Raw genomic sequence first — 17,815 nt, 5'->3', positions numbered from 1 at the left:
GTTTTCACTGCTTTAAATAAAGATCAGCTGCATAGGACAATACTCGCCTTTCAGAGGCTAACTACTAATTCGGGTGGTGTTTTTTAAAAATTTTTTTAATCTATTTTAAAACTTATTTTATAACAAAATTACTTTCCAGAATAGCATATATAACCCGTTTATAAGCCGCGACTGAGTTGTGATGGCGGGAGGCCAAGCCCTCCGTAATAAAGATGCGGAGCATCCTCGGCCAGGCCTCTGAGCCGCCTCTCCCAGCGCGCAGCCCCAGCGCAGCCCCAGGCGGCGACCCGGGCCCGGCCCGGGCCCGCCGTCCCACCTGCCCTCGAGCGAGGAACGCCCGGGGCGGGCGGGGCGAGGCGGCTGCTCCGCCGAAGGCCTCCCTCACACCTTGCCGGGGCCGGGCGGAGACTCTTCCCCGGGCTTTCTGCTGAAGGGGGCGCCCAGCGGCCTGGCCAGCCCCTGAGGCGCGGTGAGGGGGTGGTGTCGCCCCTCTCCCCGCCTCCCGTAGTAACGGCCACTGATCTCCCTCCCCCGCGGAGCCCGCCTGCCCCGGGACTCCTTTCGTTTCGGGACTCCTTTCCCTTCCGCTTCACGGAGGGGCCCCGTCTGCCCGCGTCCCTCCCCGCCCCACAGCACCTCCCGCCGCGCTCGGCCCCCGCCCTCCGCCCGCCTGCCCGTGTGTGCCGCGTGCGCGCGGCGGGGCGGCCGTTGGTGGAGCGCGGCCCGCGGCGGCAGCGGGCGCCGCTCTGCGGCAGGAGCAGCGAGGCCCCGCGGCGGGCTGGGGCTGGCGGAGGCGGGAAACGCGGGTGTGGGGACACAGCACGACCCGCCGCCGCTCGGAGACCCGCGCCGGCCCCATCGGCTGCGGCGGAGAGAGCGGGGGGGCGGGTGGCCGGGCTGCGGCTCCAAGCCGCTGGGGAAAGTGGGGCTGGAGCTGCCGAACCGCTGCGGGTCTGCCGGCGGGCGGAGAGGGGGAGGAGGATGTGACTCCGCGGGAAGATGAAACCGAGCGCTGCGGAGGCCGCCGAGGAAGGAGCGCGTTCTCGTAAGTGGCGGGTGGCTGGGGGCGGCTGGGGCTCGGGGGTTCGAGCGTTCCGCTTGGGGCCGCTGCCTGAGGCCCGTGCTCCTCCCTGGCTGTCGCTGTGAGACCCCGCGGTCCGCCCGGAGCCCCGTGTGGGCCTCTTGCCCCGATCAGAGCGCGGCTGAGCGCGCCTGGGGCTGGCTTTGGTGGTGGTGCACGGCTGAAATAGCCTCTGCATGGTTTGGGGAGTTAAACGTACAGGTACGTAACCGAAAAGGTAGCTGGATAACTCGCTATGCGTTACAAGATGCCTGCGATGCACAGGAGCTGGTCGCTGTGTTGAAATTCACTAGGCCGCTCCGTGCGAACTGCTGCCCCCGGGCAGCCCTTTGCCGGCACCAGGGCCAGGCACGGAGGGGCCACCGCAGCACCCAGGCCCCGGGGACTGAAATGCTGTTGCTTTACAAGAGAGGCTCCTCAGTGTTACTGCAGTACTACTGACTCCCTCTGAGCTTTTTACTATCACTGAGAAGTTTAATGTGTGTTTTCCAATATTATTTCAAGTATTTCATATGTTAATTTTTGAACTGCTCTGGCCATCACATATGTGTGCTGGGTCTAACACTGTATTTGATCCATGGCCACCTGCAGAATTTCACTTGCACACCTGCTTATCATCCATCTTTTCTGTTAAGATTCTGAATCAGCTACACTGTCCTAAACCTCTCCGTTTTCCTATTTCTCTAATTCTTTTGGTCTCCTAGATTCTACAAATCTCACTGCCGTTCCTGCTTCTCTTATGTGTGTTCATAGCCATTACTTACAGAATCTTGCAGTATGAGTGGTGATTCTGCTGCTTCTCCCATCCAAGACCACTTCAGGGAGGGTGAAAATACATAACAGAAGGACTGTTTTGTGTGTTGGATTTTTGTCTACAGAAGAAGCCTGCTCTCTTCCTGCAGTAGCCCTCATTGTCTGTTTTGAGCTTCTCCAGAAGAGAAACAACTAGGAGTAGGTTGTTAATGAGGAAGAAAATAGAATGGGAAACTAACAATATTGCAAGTTTTTGATGATTCTGTCTCTGTCATTGGTTATAAATGGATTCCTGTGGAAGTATGTGAGAACAGAGAAGGGATAATTCCTTGCAGCTATGAATATTATTCTAGTTTCTAGCTATGTGTAGCTACAGGGACTTCATGAGTAGCATGTCACTTTCATGCAGTTGGGACCCCTCAAAGTATTTGTCTTCCTTGTACTTGTCCAGGCTCTCCTAGAAACTGCATCTTAGTATGGATAACATTCTTTGGCAGAAGCTGTGCAGGTTTGCCCTGTTGCATAGAGAATAAAGCATTGTTTTGGTGCCTGACTCTTAGTTTTGTTTGGTGCCCCATAGCTCTTCTACTGGCATAGGCCGTTTAGCCATTCTCTTTATGTACATCTTGATTTTGCATCTCTCTATTCTTTTTCCCCTAAATAATTTGCAAAGTTTTAATCTATGAGGTTGTTCTTCATGCCGTTGGTCATTCTTGTTACTCTTTCAGAGGCTATATTTAAGATGTAGCTGAGTCCTGCATTTATAAAGTGACATAATTAAAATATCCATTTTATTTTCTGTTTCTTAGCAATTTCTGATTTTTTTTCTTTTTTGATTGCTACTCAGTGTTGAGCTGATGCTCTTGTAGAACTCTACCACGCTCCAGGATTTCCCTTGATAAATGACGCTTATTTTTCACCCAGACTGATTTTTATTTTATTTGCTTATTTAATGTAATAGTTAGACCTGGGTGGATAGCTCTGTGCTGAGCATTGGGAAGATTCATCAGCAAAGTTTAATTGCTGTACGTCGTTCCTTAGTTTTAGAGTAAAGTTAAGTGAGACATAAAGAGTGGTCATAACTAGAATGGTTCTGAACTTCGAACTTAGTTTTCCTGCATCTTATGTGGGTGCTCAAAATGTAGATAAATAGTAAGGTCTAGGTCATTTATTATTTGGCGTTTCAGTTACTTTTGACCACTTTTTGTTCTGTGAGTCTATATGAATCCTTTTAGTTTCAGATGAATACGAGAAAAACAGGTTCTGTTCTAAAATGGTGTTCTTGTGATTATCAGTGACTATGAAGGAGTGTATATACTGTGGTACAGAGATAGCAAATACGTGCCAAACTGGGGGAGAAAATGTATGGCCTTGTATAGCAACTGTAGTAAAAAGTCCTTTTAGGATATTATTTTTAGAAACTTTAAGGGCTGTATGTGATATTAATGTCTTGGTTTTGACATTTTTAACATATAGGTATTTTATTTTATTTTTTTAATCATAAATTGTGTGTAAGGAACTTATCCATTTTCATAATTTAGGAATTTTTCTTTTTGAAAAGAAAAAAATCAATTCATAAAACACAGTCTTGTTTAAATTCCCTTTTTGCAGCGGATGGAATGCAAGCAAAACCAGAAAAGATAAGATCTCTGAAGAATGTGAAAACAGATACAGGAAAAACAGAGAGACTTAAGTATAAGCCACTGACTGGGAAGGTGTTTTACCTTGATATTCCATCAAATGTGATCTCTGAAAAAATAGGAAAGGACCTCAAAGATCTTGGAGGGGTAAGTTAAGGAGCAGAAGCCTTTATGACAGTAGAAGAAAATTGTGCATATGCAATACCTTTTCTCTGTTATTTGTGTCAGTAACTTCAGTAAGTACTTTCTGCACAGAGTATGTTAATGAATATTTTTTTAGTAGTCTTGCTTAGATCACAAATTTTGTAAGCATCTTAATACCTTTTTTTCCCCTAATTCTTTCTTCTGTATGGAAGAAACACTTTGATACAAGCAAGTACAGGGTATTGTGATGACACACAAGAAATGCAATTACTTAGTCTGCTTCAAAGTTGAATGTTTTGAGTTGTGTAGAGGAATCTTGGCAGTTAAAGTATTAAACACCCTTTAACCACAGAAGCAAAAGGGATCTGCTTAAATTGGTAGCTATTCTGAACATTGCTTTGGCAACACTTTTCTGACCTCAGAGGAGTACTGATAAGTTTTGTAAAACTGATGCTTATAAATCGAGATGCTGTCTGAAAATATAGTAGAGGCAAGAAGCAGCAATAATATGGTTTCAAGGTAAATGTGTCCCTTTACATTTATCGTTAAATGAGTGCAGGCTATCTTTTGTCTTTCTCTCTAAAACAGAATTTTAGACATTCATATATGAAAGCTAAGCTTGCAAATCCAAGACTGAATGAAGTTTTTCTCTTTTATTCTGAGGAGTAGATGCCTAAATCTGTGGTGACCACTGCCCTCCAGGTCAGCTACCATTCTTCTGTGAGGACAGGCTGAGAGAGTTAGGGTTATTCAGCCTGGAGAAGGCTCTGAGGAGACCTTATTGCGGCCTTTCAGGACTTCAAAGAAAGTTTACTTACTAAGAAAGATGGAGTCAGACTTTCTGAGCAGGGCCTGTTAAAATAGGACAAAGGGTGATGGTTTTAAACTTAAGGAGGGGAGATTCAGGCTAGACATGAGGAAGAAATTTTTTTACAATGAGGGTGGTGAAACACTGGCCCAGGTTGCCCAGAGAGGTGGTAGATGCCCCATCCCTGGAGACATTCAAGGCCAGGCTGGGTGGCACTCTGAGCAACCTGATCTAGTTGAAGATGTCCCTGCCCGCGGCAGGGTGGTTGGAGTAGATGAGCTTTGAAGGTTCCTTCCAACCCAAACTATTCTATCATTCTATTCTACCACATGTGTTTCTTCATTACTCGTGTGGAGTAGACTCAAAGGTTCCTCTCTCTGAATGTCCCAATTCTGTAAAAGGTACATAGAGCGGGATTGGAAGGCACAGCTTCAAGGTTGTTGCCTGTGTGATTTTGTGCTTTCTGTATTGGTTAGTGGAGAAGAGGAAAATGTTTTAAGCTTCATAAACTGGCAAGAAATAATCAGGCGAATAGATTTAATAGTCACACAGCAGTTGTTTATGAAAGACTGAAGGAGCAAAATGGTAGAAAATAAGTATAGGGAAAACATAGCTTTTGTCTTGCTGAGTATGAAAATATTATGAATCTACTAAAGTCTTCTACATTTTTGAGAAGTGTTATTCATAAGCGTAGGTGTGAAACATTGTAACTATCCTGAAACTTTATTTTTTCTGCTGATTCTCAAATAACTCGGTGAATTTTGTAGCTCCTTGAAAGCTGTAAATTCCATTTGCATACACTACCTTTAAGTATAGCTTCTATGGAATTTATGTTACACAAGATCATAAAAACTGGTTTTTTTTAATTATTCTGTTATTTCTCAGTGTAATGTTTGTCTTCTTCTATCTAGAAAGTATTACAGCTGGGTAGTTCAAAGAATGATAATAATGAAAACAAAGCAAAACTTTTCATTTCACAGAGATTACAAAATTGAGAAATGGAAATTAAGAGTTTGTAACTGGTGAGATGCTACTACAGCTCAATTGTAATTGTCATCCACATCTTTAGAAAATATCTGTTCATTAATTAAATGGTTTCAAATTTAATTATTATAGAAATTTTGTCACTTTTCTTTAATATATGCAATGTAAAATTGTGCTACTGATTTGTTGCCCTGAAATAATTAACTTGTTCTATATTTTTACATTTAGAGAGTGGAGAGTTTTCTTAGTAAGGATATCAGCTATCTGGTATCTAATAAAAAGGAGGCAAAATTTGCACCATCTCTTGGTCAGATTTCTCCTGTTCCTAGCCCAGAATCTGCACGTAATGGAGGAAATAGCTCAGCTCATCCTAGCAACCAAAAAGATCGACATGATGGAAGTTCATTTAAGATTGTAGATACAGTAAGTTTCTTAGTAATAATACTGCAAACTGGGTATAATTGATGTATTATGCTCTTAAAATTTTTCGCCTACTTCATTTCCTAAATATAGCAACAGTTCCTTGGGTGGCTAAGAGTTTATTGTTAGTGTGTGGAGGTTTTTTTGGTTGATATTTTGTTGGTTTGGGGATTTTTTTTATACAGATGAAAAATACTTTTGAACTAGTTCAGGTTAACTTTCTAAGCTTAACAAATTCAAACTAATTAAACAAAGTTTAAAAGATTAATTTAAAAAAGGAGCATTTTCTGCAAATAAGCTAACTACACTAAGATCTAGTCTGATATAGTATGCCTCACTTATAATTTAATGTTGACATAATTATGTTTGACAGCTTGATCAATATGGATAGGCTTGTGATTGAATCTACTTGTTCTTGTGCCTTTAGCAACACAGTCTATTAATATCTGGCTGCTTTGATGTTAATGCAGACATCTATGGGTATTGGCATTAACATCACTCTTTGGTAGTACTTCAAGGAAATAATTAAATTCAAACATTATGAATAGTAAGTTTTTCTGAGCTCTTTCTTAGGCAATCACATTAATTGCAACAGTATCTGAATTTGTGCGGATTGATGTGACATTTCTTACATGGGCAAGTCTTGCGTCCTTTCAAAATACAGTTGGCAACAATTAGCTGTACTATATACATGGTACTTACTTAGAAACCTGACTGCGAGCAGTCTGTGGGCTGCTCTTTGCATTACGTAGGTGAGATGACCTCATCTTGCGAATAACCTGGATAGATAAAGACATGTTCATTACTAACAAACAGCATGCAGTACAAGAGGAGATGTGCTTGTGGTAGAAAAAATGGGGCTAAGGCAGAGGCTATGATTATATTCATGACTGTTAGCTTAATTTGGTACGAGTGCAGCTGATGAAACCTCATTTTTTGGGCATGTGCCAGTGGCTACTTATTGCCACCCTCAATGTTGTTCGAGCTCTAACATTGCTTCAGCCATGCAGTGACCTGCTTTGACTGAAAACAACTACTTTTTTTTGGTGTTTTTTTTTTCCCTCGGACCGTATCAACTCTAACCTTCTGGGGAAGATGTGAATTATGAAAAATAGAAGTATGGTAAACAAAAGGAGATTATCATAGCTAAAACATGTATTTGTTAGCAACAGTGTAAATTGCCTTACATTTTTATTTAATGAGTTCTAAACTTGCTACAAACATGTTTCTGTTTTAATATAGGTACGTATGAGTAGAGGAAAATCCTTAGTTGAAAAAGCAATCAAAGAGCAGGTAAGCAAAGTAGTCAAAGTTGTGCTTGAAAAACTTGGGTCTCACACTTCTACTAAACAAACAGTAGTAAAAGTGGTCTTAATGGTCTATGAGAGGAGTCCCGTGTGGAATGCTCAGGAAGAAGTTGAGGGATTGTTGTAAGTAAAACTGTTGGTTCACACTTTCTGGATACTTCCTGAAGGATTAAAAGTCTATACATTCTAATGACCACTATTATAATTTGTCAGGATAGCTAATATAGCTAGCATTTGAGAGGTGCTCATGAAGTTAAAGCAAATGTATAAATTCACTTTTCAAATCTTAGTTACTTTAAAATGTGACAGTAGAGAACAGTTTTGGATGTATGAAAGATAAAATGCCATCTCGTGATGGTGAAGGGTTGTGACGCAGAAACGGAAAAGTCAGTCAAGGAAAGCGATAGTCTTCTGGCAAGAAGCAAAGCATCTACACTTTGATCTCAGCTTTCATATTCCATGTTTTAATGTATTTGTAATTATATAATCTACTGTATATTGCTTTAAAATTATTAATAAAATTTATTGTTTGCAGGACTTAATCCCATCCGGTAGTATACTATCCAATGCTTTGAGTTGGGGAGTGAAAATACTTCATATTGATGGTAAATATTTTTGTTTCATGAAGCCTAACTTGAACTTGTAATAATCATTTAATTATTCTTTTGTTCAAAATACTAAAAGCAAACAATTACTTCAAACACATGAAAATAAACTCGGCTGACTATAATTTTCCCTTTTTTTTGACAGATGTTAAGAATTACATCGAACAAAAGAAGAGGGAGCTCTATCTAATCAAAAGAGGAGGCAGTTCTATTAAAGATGGGGTAAGTGGCTCTTTGCTGTTTGTGAAAATTATTTCATTAACTGAGGAAGCACAACTGTACTAAATGCTGCCTACTGTGAAACTTACAGATTTTTTTAAATGGTTTTGCTCATATTCAGTTTTTCAAACCTGTATGTTATATGAATTGATTTTAAAACCATCTTTGAAAAAGAGAAAGTATTAGCTATGTATTACAGCATTATTCAAAAACCAATTCTGTAGTAGCATTGACTAAATAATGTTTAGACCTCTGCTCTTGCGAAGAATATCTAGGAATCGTAAGTAACGAACTGTCAAATTTCCATTCTGCCTGCCTCAAAAATAGTAAATATAGTTTGGTTTTGGTATGACGGAGACTGTGGTTAAATTGCCTTGTATAATTTTCCCCATGACACAGTGATTAGGAACTCTTTCCTTTTGATGGACCATTTTGAAGAATCACAGTTATGTTTCTTGAATAAACTGTCTCTAGGAAATCTATGTCAGTTGCTCAAGTCTGCACCTTTTCCATCTGAGTCTTTTAAAGAACTATCATAAAGCATCTTTGAGATGTTTGACCAATAATGTGAAGTTGGCATGTGAAAATCCCAAATTCTCTGGATTTTAGTGTGTGATCCAGTTAGACATTGAAATTGTTTTAGCTGCTTGTGTGTTCTGTCTGCAGCTGCTCTATAATTTAAACTAAATGTGAAGTTGTACAATTATCTAGTCAAGGCAGGTCTGTGATAAGTACATGAAAACACACTATTTAGTACATGTTATTTTGTTTTGGAATGCAATATTGGCTAATTATTGAGACTACATGAAATCCTCTGCTAAAGCATCAGTTTTAAAATGCACAGTGTGAGTATCAGTGTTCATGGCTAGCAGGGTGGTGGGTTTTTGCAAGAAGTATGAAGTGTGAGTTTGTGCCCTTATCAGAATCAATTACAACTAACAGCTAATGCTTGTATGTAGGTTTTACTCTTTTCTGAAGAGAAAATACTTCTATTACTTATGATCTTCATTGCTAAAACAAAGCCAAAAATGCCTGTATAAGTCCATTCAAATGAGAAGAATTCTTTTGATTGGAGAACATTGCTGTCTGCACTTTTTGCTGGCGTTTTACATCTTGTAGTTAATTAGCGTTTATAAAATGTTGTAAAAATAATATCTGTATTTAAGAATCAACTTTCAACCATGGCAAGGTATTTTAGGGGAGGAGAGAAAGTGAAAAGTCTCAAGGAAAACATTTCTTTTGCAGTGTAGAATTAAATGTTTCTTTGGGAAACGTATCCCCATATTTCTGAAGTACTAATGAGCTTAGTGTCTTGCAAAATTTATTACGACTGTGTATGAAGTCATGATTAACACCGGGAGACTCTCATAACTTAAAATTAGCTACAGCTAAATCTTAGAAGTAAAATGCAGAATGATACTCAGAGGGATTTTTATGTCCTCTTTTCTTTCCATAGGGAAAAGAAGTTACTGCTCAAAAGTCAAGAAGTAAGTATTTCAACATTTGTAGAGGGTTTTGTTTTGCCTCTGAATGCTTAAAAATGTGCTACAGTTCTCATCTGATCGAGTGTGCTGCTGTATTCTAATTTGTGTGTCTAAAAAAAAGCATAGAAAAACTTCATGGAAGTCAAGGGTTTGTCAGTACATATGCATAATGAGTTATAATGTCAGCTTATTTACTCAACTACTGTAGTAACTTGCTGAATGAAGAAAATTATTTCTCTCTTAATTTCCTTTTTATTCCCCTTGAGCAGGTAAACTGAAAAATCCATTTGTCAAGGTGGAAGATAGAAGTCGGTAAGTGTTCTCTTCATGCATTCAATAATGTGGTTTTCAAAGTGAGTAGTTCAGAAATGTGTAGTATGTCTTGAGGAAATGACCTTCAGATTTCAAGGTCCTTCAACTTCCTGACTTTAGATGCCAGGCATATATACTGTCCTCTTAAAATAAGATACAAAAATTAAATTTATAAATTTATAAAATGCTCTGAATGGATATCTGTGTTTAGTGTCTGAATGAGATTGAGCAGGTAATAGCAGACTAGGGAATAGATAGGTAGAGTTACTTTCAGCCAAGGACCATATGAATGAAAAGAAAACCTGGAAGCTCTGAACCTTGGCATCCTGCAGCTCTATGGCAAGGGACCTGGGGGTTCTGGTGGACAGCAAGCTCAACATGAGTGAACAGTGAGCTGCCAACAGGATGCTGGGCTGTGTTAGCAAGGGCATCACCAGCAGAGACAAAGTCATTATCCTGCTCTACTCAGTGCTTGTCAGGCCACACCTGGAATACTGTGTTCAGTTTTGGTCCCTGCTGAGCAAAAATATGTGGACAGGCTGGAGAGGGTCCAGAGGAGGGCCAGGAAGATGATCAAAGGATTGAGAAGCCACCATGTGAGGAAAGGCTGAGAGAACTGGGCTCGTTCAGCCTTGAGAAAAGAAGGCTTAGGGGAGACCTCATCACCGTGTTCCAGTATTTAAAGGGTGGCTACAAAGAAGACGGAGACTCTGGGGAGATTCCGATTAGACTCAAAAGGGAAATTTTTCTCTATGAGAACAATTGGCCATTGTCATCATGTCCCCAGGGAAGTGGTGGATTCCGCAATATTAGACATTGGGCAGGGTGCTGGGCCATCTTGTCTAGACTGTGCTTTTGCCACAGAAGGTTGGACCAGATCGTCCTTTCCAACCTGGTGTTCTATGACTATATAATTGATTCTATGATCTTAGGTCCATATCCAATAGCCCAAAAGGCCAGTAAAACTTTGTATACGAAATTCCAGTCCTGTAGTTCAGCTCAGTAACATTCATCTTCTGCAGAGACTGTTTGGATGTAAGGAAATAAGTTGTTATAGAATTGTCATAGAATCATTTAGGTTGGAAAAGACTTTTAAGGTCATAGAATCCAACTATAAACATAACACTGCCAGTCATCTCTTGATAGATTTAATTTCCTGTACAATCATTTCTTTTTGTAAAAAAAAAATATATATATATATATTAATCTGATTTCAGTATCCAGAGTAGTATGAAATCTGATACTTTCAGCCTTGAAAATTTCCACATTTTTCTGGTCCTGTAATTGGTCAGACCTGGTTGTTTAAGGAAATACCAGTTTCCCAGAAGTTGAGAGAGCAATGAACTACAAAAAAGAACAGGGCCACGCAGTATGTTTTGTACCTTCATATTCTTATTTACCTTCTGCTTTATGCTGATGTTTATAAGCTCCAAATTCTTTCACCTGATTTCTTTGACACTTTCCTGAATTAAAAAAAAATTTAAAAAATCAAAATCTGGTCTTGCACTCTGAGTTGATGTCATATTTATGAAGGACGTGAGGATAGTGAGGAGAGTTGGACAAACACAGTTCTAAGTACAAGAAATTCATATATAAGTAATTTGACTTCTCAATGTAGCATTTTACTAAACACCTACAAAACTTTTTAAGGTAACTTAATGTTCTTGGATATGTAACTGTTTATGCAACATAAGTAACAGTTCAGAAGCAGAATAAGATACTTAATTTGTCCCTATTCTGTTTTCCTGACTTGTTCTTTTTCTTCTGCCTGGGTTGCTTATAATTCTGGGATATTTATCTGCTTAGGATTCTGTATATGTTACATGTAAAAGAGAAATACTTCATTATTTTTACCTGACTGTAATATGTGCTATAAACTCCCTTTTTCCATTTCTGGTGGTTCTAATGCACTTCTTTTGTCTAAAACAGGCACTACCGACCGTTTTATCTGCAGTTACCCAGTTTTCCAGTTCTGAACTACTGTGTTCCAAAACCATATAGTCCCTTTGAGGTGGATAAGAAGTATCCTTCTGGTCAAAAGCAAACTCAGCCTAAGCAAAGGTTTGTTGAAAACTTGTTATTGAGGTGTGGCTAGAGGACAGGGAAGTTCTCTAAAATAATTCTAACATAATTGTTTTCGAAAATAGTTGCTCTACTTCTAATTTTGTGTGATTTATAATACTAATAGCCATGTCTGATATGATGTGTTTGCTGCAAGTGTAACTGTTGGTGTCTGTCTATCTTTCTGTACTGTCTTTATCCTGTCTTTAGTCCTTTTTTTGGACATACAGATGCATACATCCAAAAATGCAGCCTTCTCCTATCACTATGGGTCAGCATAAGATATTTTTTTCCTTTCTGCCACTGGTTTCTTCTTTGTCCTGCTCTTGGATGCCATCCAGTAAGTATTTTACAGGAAGTGGATTTCTTAAGACTGCTTTTGATATTTGTCAGTATAATGCTAAAGTAGTCGGTTTAAAACGGTGCTACTCAGTCACAGTATAAAGTCATTGTTGGTAAAGAGTGCCCATTGTTGATAAAGTCTAGTTTATGGAAATTAGACTCTGCAAATACTGCTGCACCTCTTCAGTAATGGAAAGTGGATGATAACTGCCCAGCAGAATTGCAGCAAGTGTTTATATCATATATTCTGACATTCAGGCTCTATTTGAGCATTCCAGATGCAGTTAGGACTTTTGGTAAATAATTTTTATTATTTGAAATTACTTAGGAGTTTTAATTATATGGGGTTTTTTTGCAAATCAAACTATTGTCTTGAATTTCTTCAGCCTAGTATATCTGGAGTATTAATGATTCTTTCATTGACTTCTAAAATTGATTCATATGAGAGATTAAAGATATTTAGATGAAAGGTAGCTTTGCTATGTGTGGGACTTTCTGTATCTAGTAACTTTGGCTGCTTCTCTGTCTCTGGGATCTAAGACTTATTTAGATGTGATCCTTGTTTTCTTTATAAACTAACTTCTCCACTGTTCAGGTTCTGTCCAGTCTTCACCATTATGATAGTGCCTGAGGTTTTCAGCTGATGTTGCCATTATGAATTATATATATATATAACTGTATTTTTTATTGCAATGAAGGAAGCACTATGAAAAATCAAAGCAAATATAATACAGCAGCAACCCTTGCAATAATAAGGCAATTTTTGATGGTTTCTCTTCAGAGGGGGGTAGAAAGACCCATTCTTTTTAAAGGGTTAAAAATAAAAATGGCAATATTATCTTCATTTATATGGATTAAGGAATATGATATATTAAAAATTTCAGGAGTTGCGTTTGAGTTAATATTCCTGTATAATCTTTCAGGTTGACACATGCCAAAGAGCTATTTAGGTGGGAGATTATTTCCTACTTGCAGGTAAATGTGAGGAATGGTAGTTTCAGGAGAGAAAAAGGAGAGTGCTCCCTTATCTTTATCTGGGAGAAACACTTGTTGAAGCTGAATTGTTAGTTCTGCTTGCTTCTGCATCAGGCAAGACCTGCAGACATGATTCAATCTTCAGATGATAAATGCTGTTGCTTATATCTGGCTTGATTAGTTCTCTGTGATATTTACAGCTCTAAAGAGGGAAGGTAAAAAGGCTCCTGTAATAGTAAAGTACAGGCAGGTGGAGTTTGTTCTGTGGAACTCAACAAATGCTGGGGCAGGTGTTACCAATTTAGACTTGTTGATTGAAAGCAGTTGTTGAAAGCAGTGTACATATATGGTGCTGGGCAACACATTGCTATGCTTTGTAAGTTAGAGATTTTTCAAGACAAGTTTTTTGATAAAAAATCCTGAGCTTACATCCATGCAGATACTTGGTAAAGTCTGTCAAAATGATTTGTGGCTGAACAGGGAGATGGCACTGTTACCCTGATGTAAAAGGGAAGTGGAGATGCATGGTTTTACTTTACCACTAGCATATCATCCTTAGGTAGTTTAATAGTGAATTGTAGCAAACAGTAGCTCTTTCCAGATGAGGACTATGAAGGTCATGGGGCAGCTATTAAAAACCTCTTTGTGTTTTAATATCCATGAAGAACCTGAGATTCATTTCCTTGTCTTTCCACTTAGCCTGTACCTAGAGAAATGATAGCATTTGGTCAGCATATTCAAAAGCTACGTATAACCAACAAATAGGACTGTTCTTTTACCAAAAAATGAGAGGTCATCTGTTAGATCAAGTGGTTTTGCTGCATATTTTATTGGCATCAAAAATACTGACAGTTGATGACATATTAGAAGACTTCTCTAGTTTTGATTTTATCAAACCTCTTTTTCTTTTATCAGCTCTGCACAGAGCTGGTATGTCCTTTGATTTGTCAAGTGAGATTTTTTTTGTTTAACAATTTTGCATTGTTTATTCTGAGTCAGTGATAGTAGTACCCCTGTACTAACCTGGACGTTTTATGCTGACATATAGTTCTACTGGATCTGCCTATCTTGTTGCAGTAAATATTTTTTTAATTAATGAATAATTTTTCTCTTTGTTTTTCCCAAGCATTGGATAACATAATGTAGATCGTTTGAGGGGAAATAAAGATATTTGCTCTTTTTCAATTAAGTGAATAAGAATGAATATGCTCTGAAAAACAAATATAGAGCTCAGGTCCCTATTTGACACTCATTAATATATTTTTTTCTGTTAACAGAAACAAAATAAATATGGACAAGGATGGTGGAACTCCTGTTCAGCTCCCTCAGAAGGACAAAAAAAGGAGAGGATATTGTGAATGTTGTGGGAAGAAATATGAAGATCTACAAACAGTATGTGAAAAGTCAAGTATATAGTTTGATACAGTCATATTTCTTAAGTGTGGTATCAACAATCACTTCTCCTTGTTAGTTTAATATATTTTTTATCTTAAAAGATTTTTTTTTTAATATGTCCCCTAAAAAGCAGCAAGTGAGTATTTTTTTCCCTTACAGGTTTTAATTCTTGATTCCTACCTCTATATATGATAGCTGAAGGCACTAATAGTTCATGTGTCAGAGACACTGGTAATAAATCAACGATATTTACTTACTGCCTCATATCATATTGTTGACTTGTATATTCGTATCTGTAGTATTAGATTTGTTTCATGTTTTTTCTTTAATTCCAGCATCTTGAAAGTGAACAGCACCGAAATTTTGCACAAAGCACACAGTATCAAGTTGTCGATGATATAATCTCCAAGTTTGTTTATGAGTTTGTTGAATATAAGGATGATGCAAAAAAAATAACAAGGTAAGTTACATGTTCTAAGTTTTAAAGGGTGTGAGTTAAGACATAAAACATAAAGATATTTAGTTCTGAAATTCTGGATCTGGTACAGAATATATTCATACTTTTCAGTCTGAAATAAATCACTTAAATCTGCAATGCAGTTGTACCTGGCAAATCAGTTCTATAAAGCAGAAATTATTTAAAAAAAAACAACCAAACATTAAAAGTGTAGATGGCATCACAGGAAAATGAGACTGAAAGGAATTACCAAAAGTTGTCCTCCTCATCCTTCAGCTTCAAAAAGCAAGATCTGCTGTACTAAAATATTGCTGACAGAAGAACAGCAATGTCTGGACATCTTGCTCTAAAAACTTGCTGGCATTCTTAGTAGTCTAAGAACAGCGAATTATATCCTCCACAGTCAATCTGATCCCCTTACTGTTGTAAAACTTTTTGTTGTCTGATCTAGATCTTCTTATCTCTACTCTAAGCCTCTTGGCTTCTGTCCCACCTGTGCTGGACAGGGAAAGCAGATTTTCCTTTCTTGTTCATAGCTCAAAAGCTTAACTGGGAGAGGACTTGTTTCGTGTCTTGGACTGTAAGCACCACCATCTTCATTACTTGAAACAGTAACTCAATTCAGGATTGCTCTGATTTATTTGTAAATAAGTCAGGAATAAATTTCTGATTTATTTTTAAAAGAAGAAAGTATTGAAGAAATAAAGGTACTCCTAGTGAAACCAAAAGAAATTCAAATAGAGTCAAACAACTGGTAGCCTAATGAAGGCAAACCTTTATTCCTTTTGTGATTTCAAAATTCTCAGAGTGGCTAGGTTTGAAATACTATGTCAAGAAAAGCATATATAGTTTTGCTAATTTTGTGTGTATGTAGCATAGAACATTTGAAAGTATTTGTAGTCACTGCATTATATTTATAAACTTCTTCTGTTCTTAATACTGCTGTGAATTGCGATTTACTGAAATACTAGACTGCTTACTTCATGTATTTTTAAAACAATTTCATGAGCTGTAAAAATCAATAAGGAAACATCAAACTCAAATGTAAGGCACTCTGTTCCTGCACAAAGTGTGTTGCTACTCTAAATATACCTTTCCTTAAATGTAAAAACAAAACCTGCTTTGTCACTTTGGTTGCTTTTCTAGGATCAGTTATGGAATTATGTTACCCATGTCTCTTTTGAGCATTTGTTAATCATTTTAAACAATTCCATTGTAGGACAAAATGTAGTACAGGATGTTTTTCTCCTATTATTGGAAAGATAACCAGACCAGACGAGCTGAAAGAACGACTGAAAAAGCAACGCATTTCGTTGAAAAGTTACTCATGGAAGGACACCACAATGCAGGCACTCAAACTGGATCTCCAGCCTGCAGAAGTACAACCAAACTCTATGCCAGTACCTACCCCTGTTCATGGATCTGTCTGTTCAGGTCTTTGTCACCTCTCTCAACCTTCAGAACTAAAAAGTAAGTTCAGAAATAATGATGAAAATTTAAAAACTGATTGCTCTTGTGTTGCGAACTTCAGAGAAACTGTTGTATCGGCAAATTTCATACAGCCACCCCCTCAGAAAGATGACAAAGCATACACAGAGAACTTGTCTCAACCTTATCAGCCATTCCATAAAGAAATAGTGGAACCAGAAGTAAATAAAAAGACTTTACAGTGTTTTCAAGAACACATGTGTACTTTATATTCACATACTCGGGTTACAGATTTTAGTGAAAAATACAAAAACCCATCACAGCCAAAACGAAAATTAAATAATGCAGTAGTTCTACCAGCAAAATGTTTGAAAAAAACAGATGCCAATCCTACGTCAGTCAAGAAACATCGTGATTTATGTGATAATCATCAACAGATGCAGCACAATGTTCTTCTGGAGGCTGAGGGGTCTGATACTGCTGTAAACAAAGAACTTAATGAATTGGCTGCCAGCAGTGCACACAGTTCACCGTCTGGAAAGCTGCACAGAAAAGTGAAGGTTTACTTGGGAAGAAATAAAAGAGAATCCTGGAAACAGAGTATGGAGTTATGTGTAAAGTATACAGATGGACTGTCTGTTCCTGAAGAGAGGAGAAGTTCTTGTAGCTCACCAGTGCAGGCTCTACTGGAATTATTTCAGACAAGTGAAATAACCTCAGAATTTGGAGGTTTTTCAGGTTCCATGGAGAACAACTGTTCAACTAGCATAAAAGATACATGGGAAGGGCAGAATACAAATGTTATGAGGTCATTGTTTTCCTCTTCATCTTCTTCCCCATTTGTTGGATTTTAATGCTGCTTTATTTAATTTAATGATTTTCAAATAAACTTGCAAATTTAATATTTCATTCATGGAAACTTTATTTGCTGTATTACATGTATAGGTGGTTTGATTTTAAATTTTTTAATGCAGTGCACTTGACAAAATAAGCTGATACTGTCTCCCTGTTCATTCTTGTTACTTTGCTATATGAACTGCTCAACATATTTCTGCATTTCCTCTAAAACAGATCTCTTCTTTGTATCTACTCAATTCCAGCTTCTCCTCTTTATATTAATCTACACAAATGACAGCACACAAGCAAAAAACATGTGTCCTTCCTTCTGCTATATTTTGGGTTATACATATGCCTTTGCTTGTCTTCTGCAACTGAGACAAGATCAAATGAGAAAAGGCAAGTAAAACTGAGGGACTACTTACAAGTCACAAACACCGTATGAACAAAGATACTTCCCCCCACCCCCCAAAGACCCAAAACCCAACAAAAACACACAAAAATCGGAGACAGAAAATAAGCCAAGATCCTGAGTTTATCTCTAGAAGGTGATGTGATCATTT

The 17,815-nt window shown here is 38.3% G+C and overlaps 1 protein-coding gene across 1 annotated transcript; it reads left to right on the top strand.

Moving 5' to 3' along the window:
• Window positions 1-920: 920 nt before the first annotated feature.
• On the top strand, window positions 921-17,311 carry DBF4 (DBF4-CDC7 kinase regulatory subunit). Its single transcript, XM_080340097.1, has 12 exons — window positions 921-1,045; window positions 3,446-3,621; window positions 5,639-5,833; window positions 7,073-7,123; window positions 7,673-7,742; window positions 7,888-7,964; window positions 9,418-9,448; window positions 9,715-9,757; window positions 11,687-11,818; window positions 14,413-14,527; window positions 14,866-14,990; window positions 16,207-17,311. Exons 1-12 carry the CDS (start codon window positions 1,000-1,002, stop codon window positions 17,267-17,269), a joined length of 2,124 nt encoding a protein of 707 aa, XP_080196223.1. The 5' UTR covers window positions 921-999; the 3' UTR covers window positions 17,270-17,311.
• The last annotated feature ends 504 nt before the right edge of the window (window positions 17,312-17,815 follow it).

This window comes from Nesoenas mayeri (genome assembly GCF_963082525.1).
Source record: "Nesoenas mayeri genome assembly, chromosome: 2".
Taxonomy (NCBI): domain Eukaryota; kingdom Metazoa; phylum Chordata; class Aves; order Columbiformes; family Columbidae; genus Nesoenas; species Nesoenas mayeri.
This window is presented reverse-complemented; position numbering and strand designations above follow the sequence as displayed.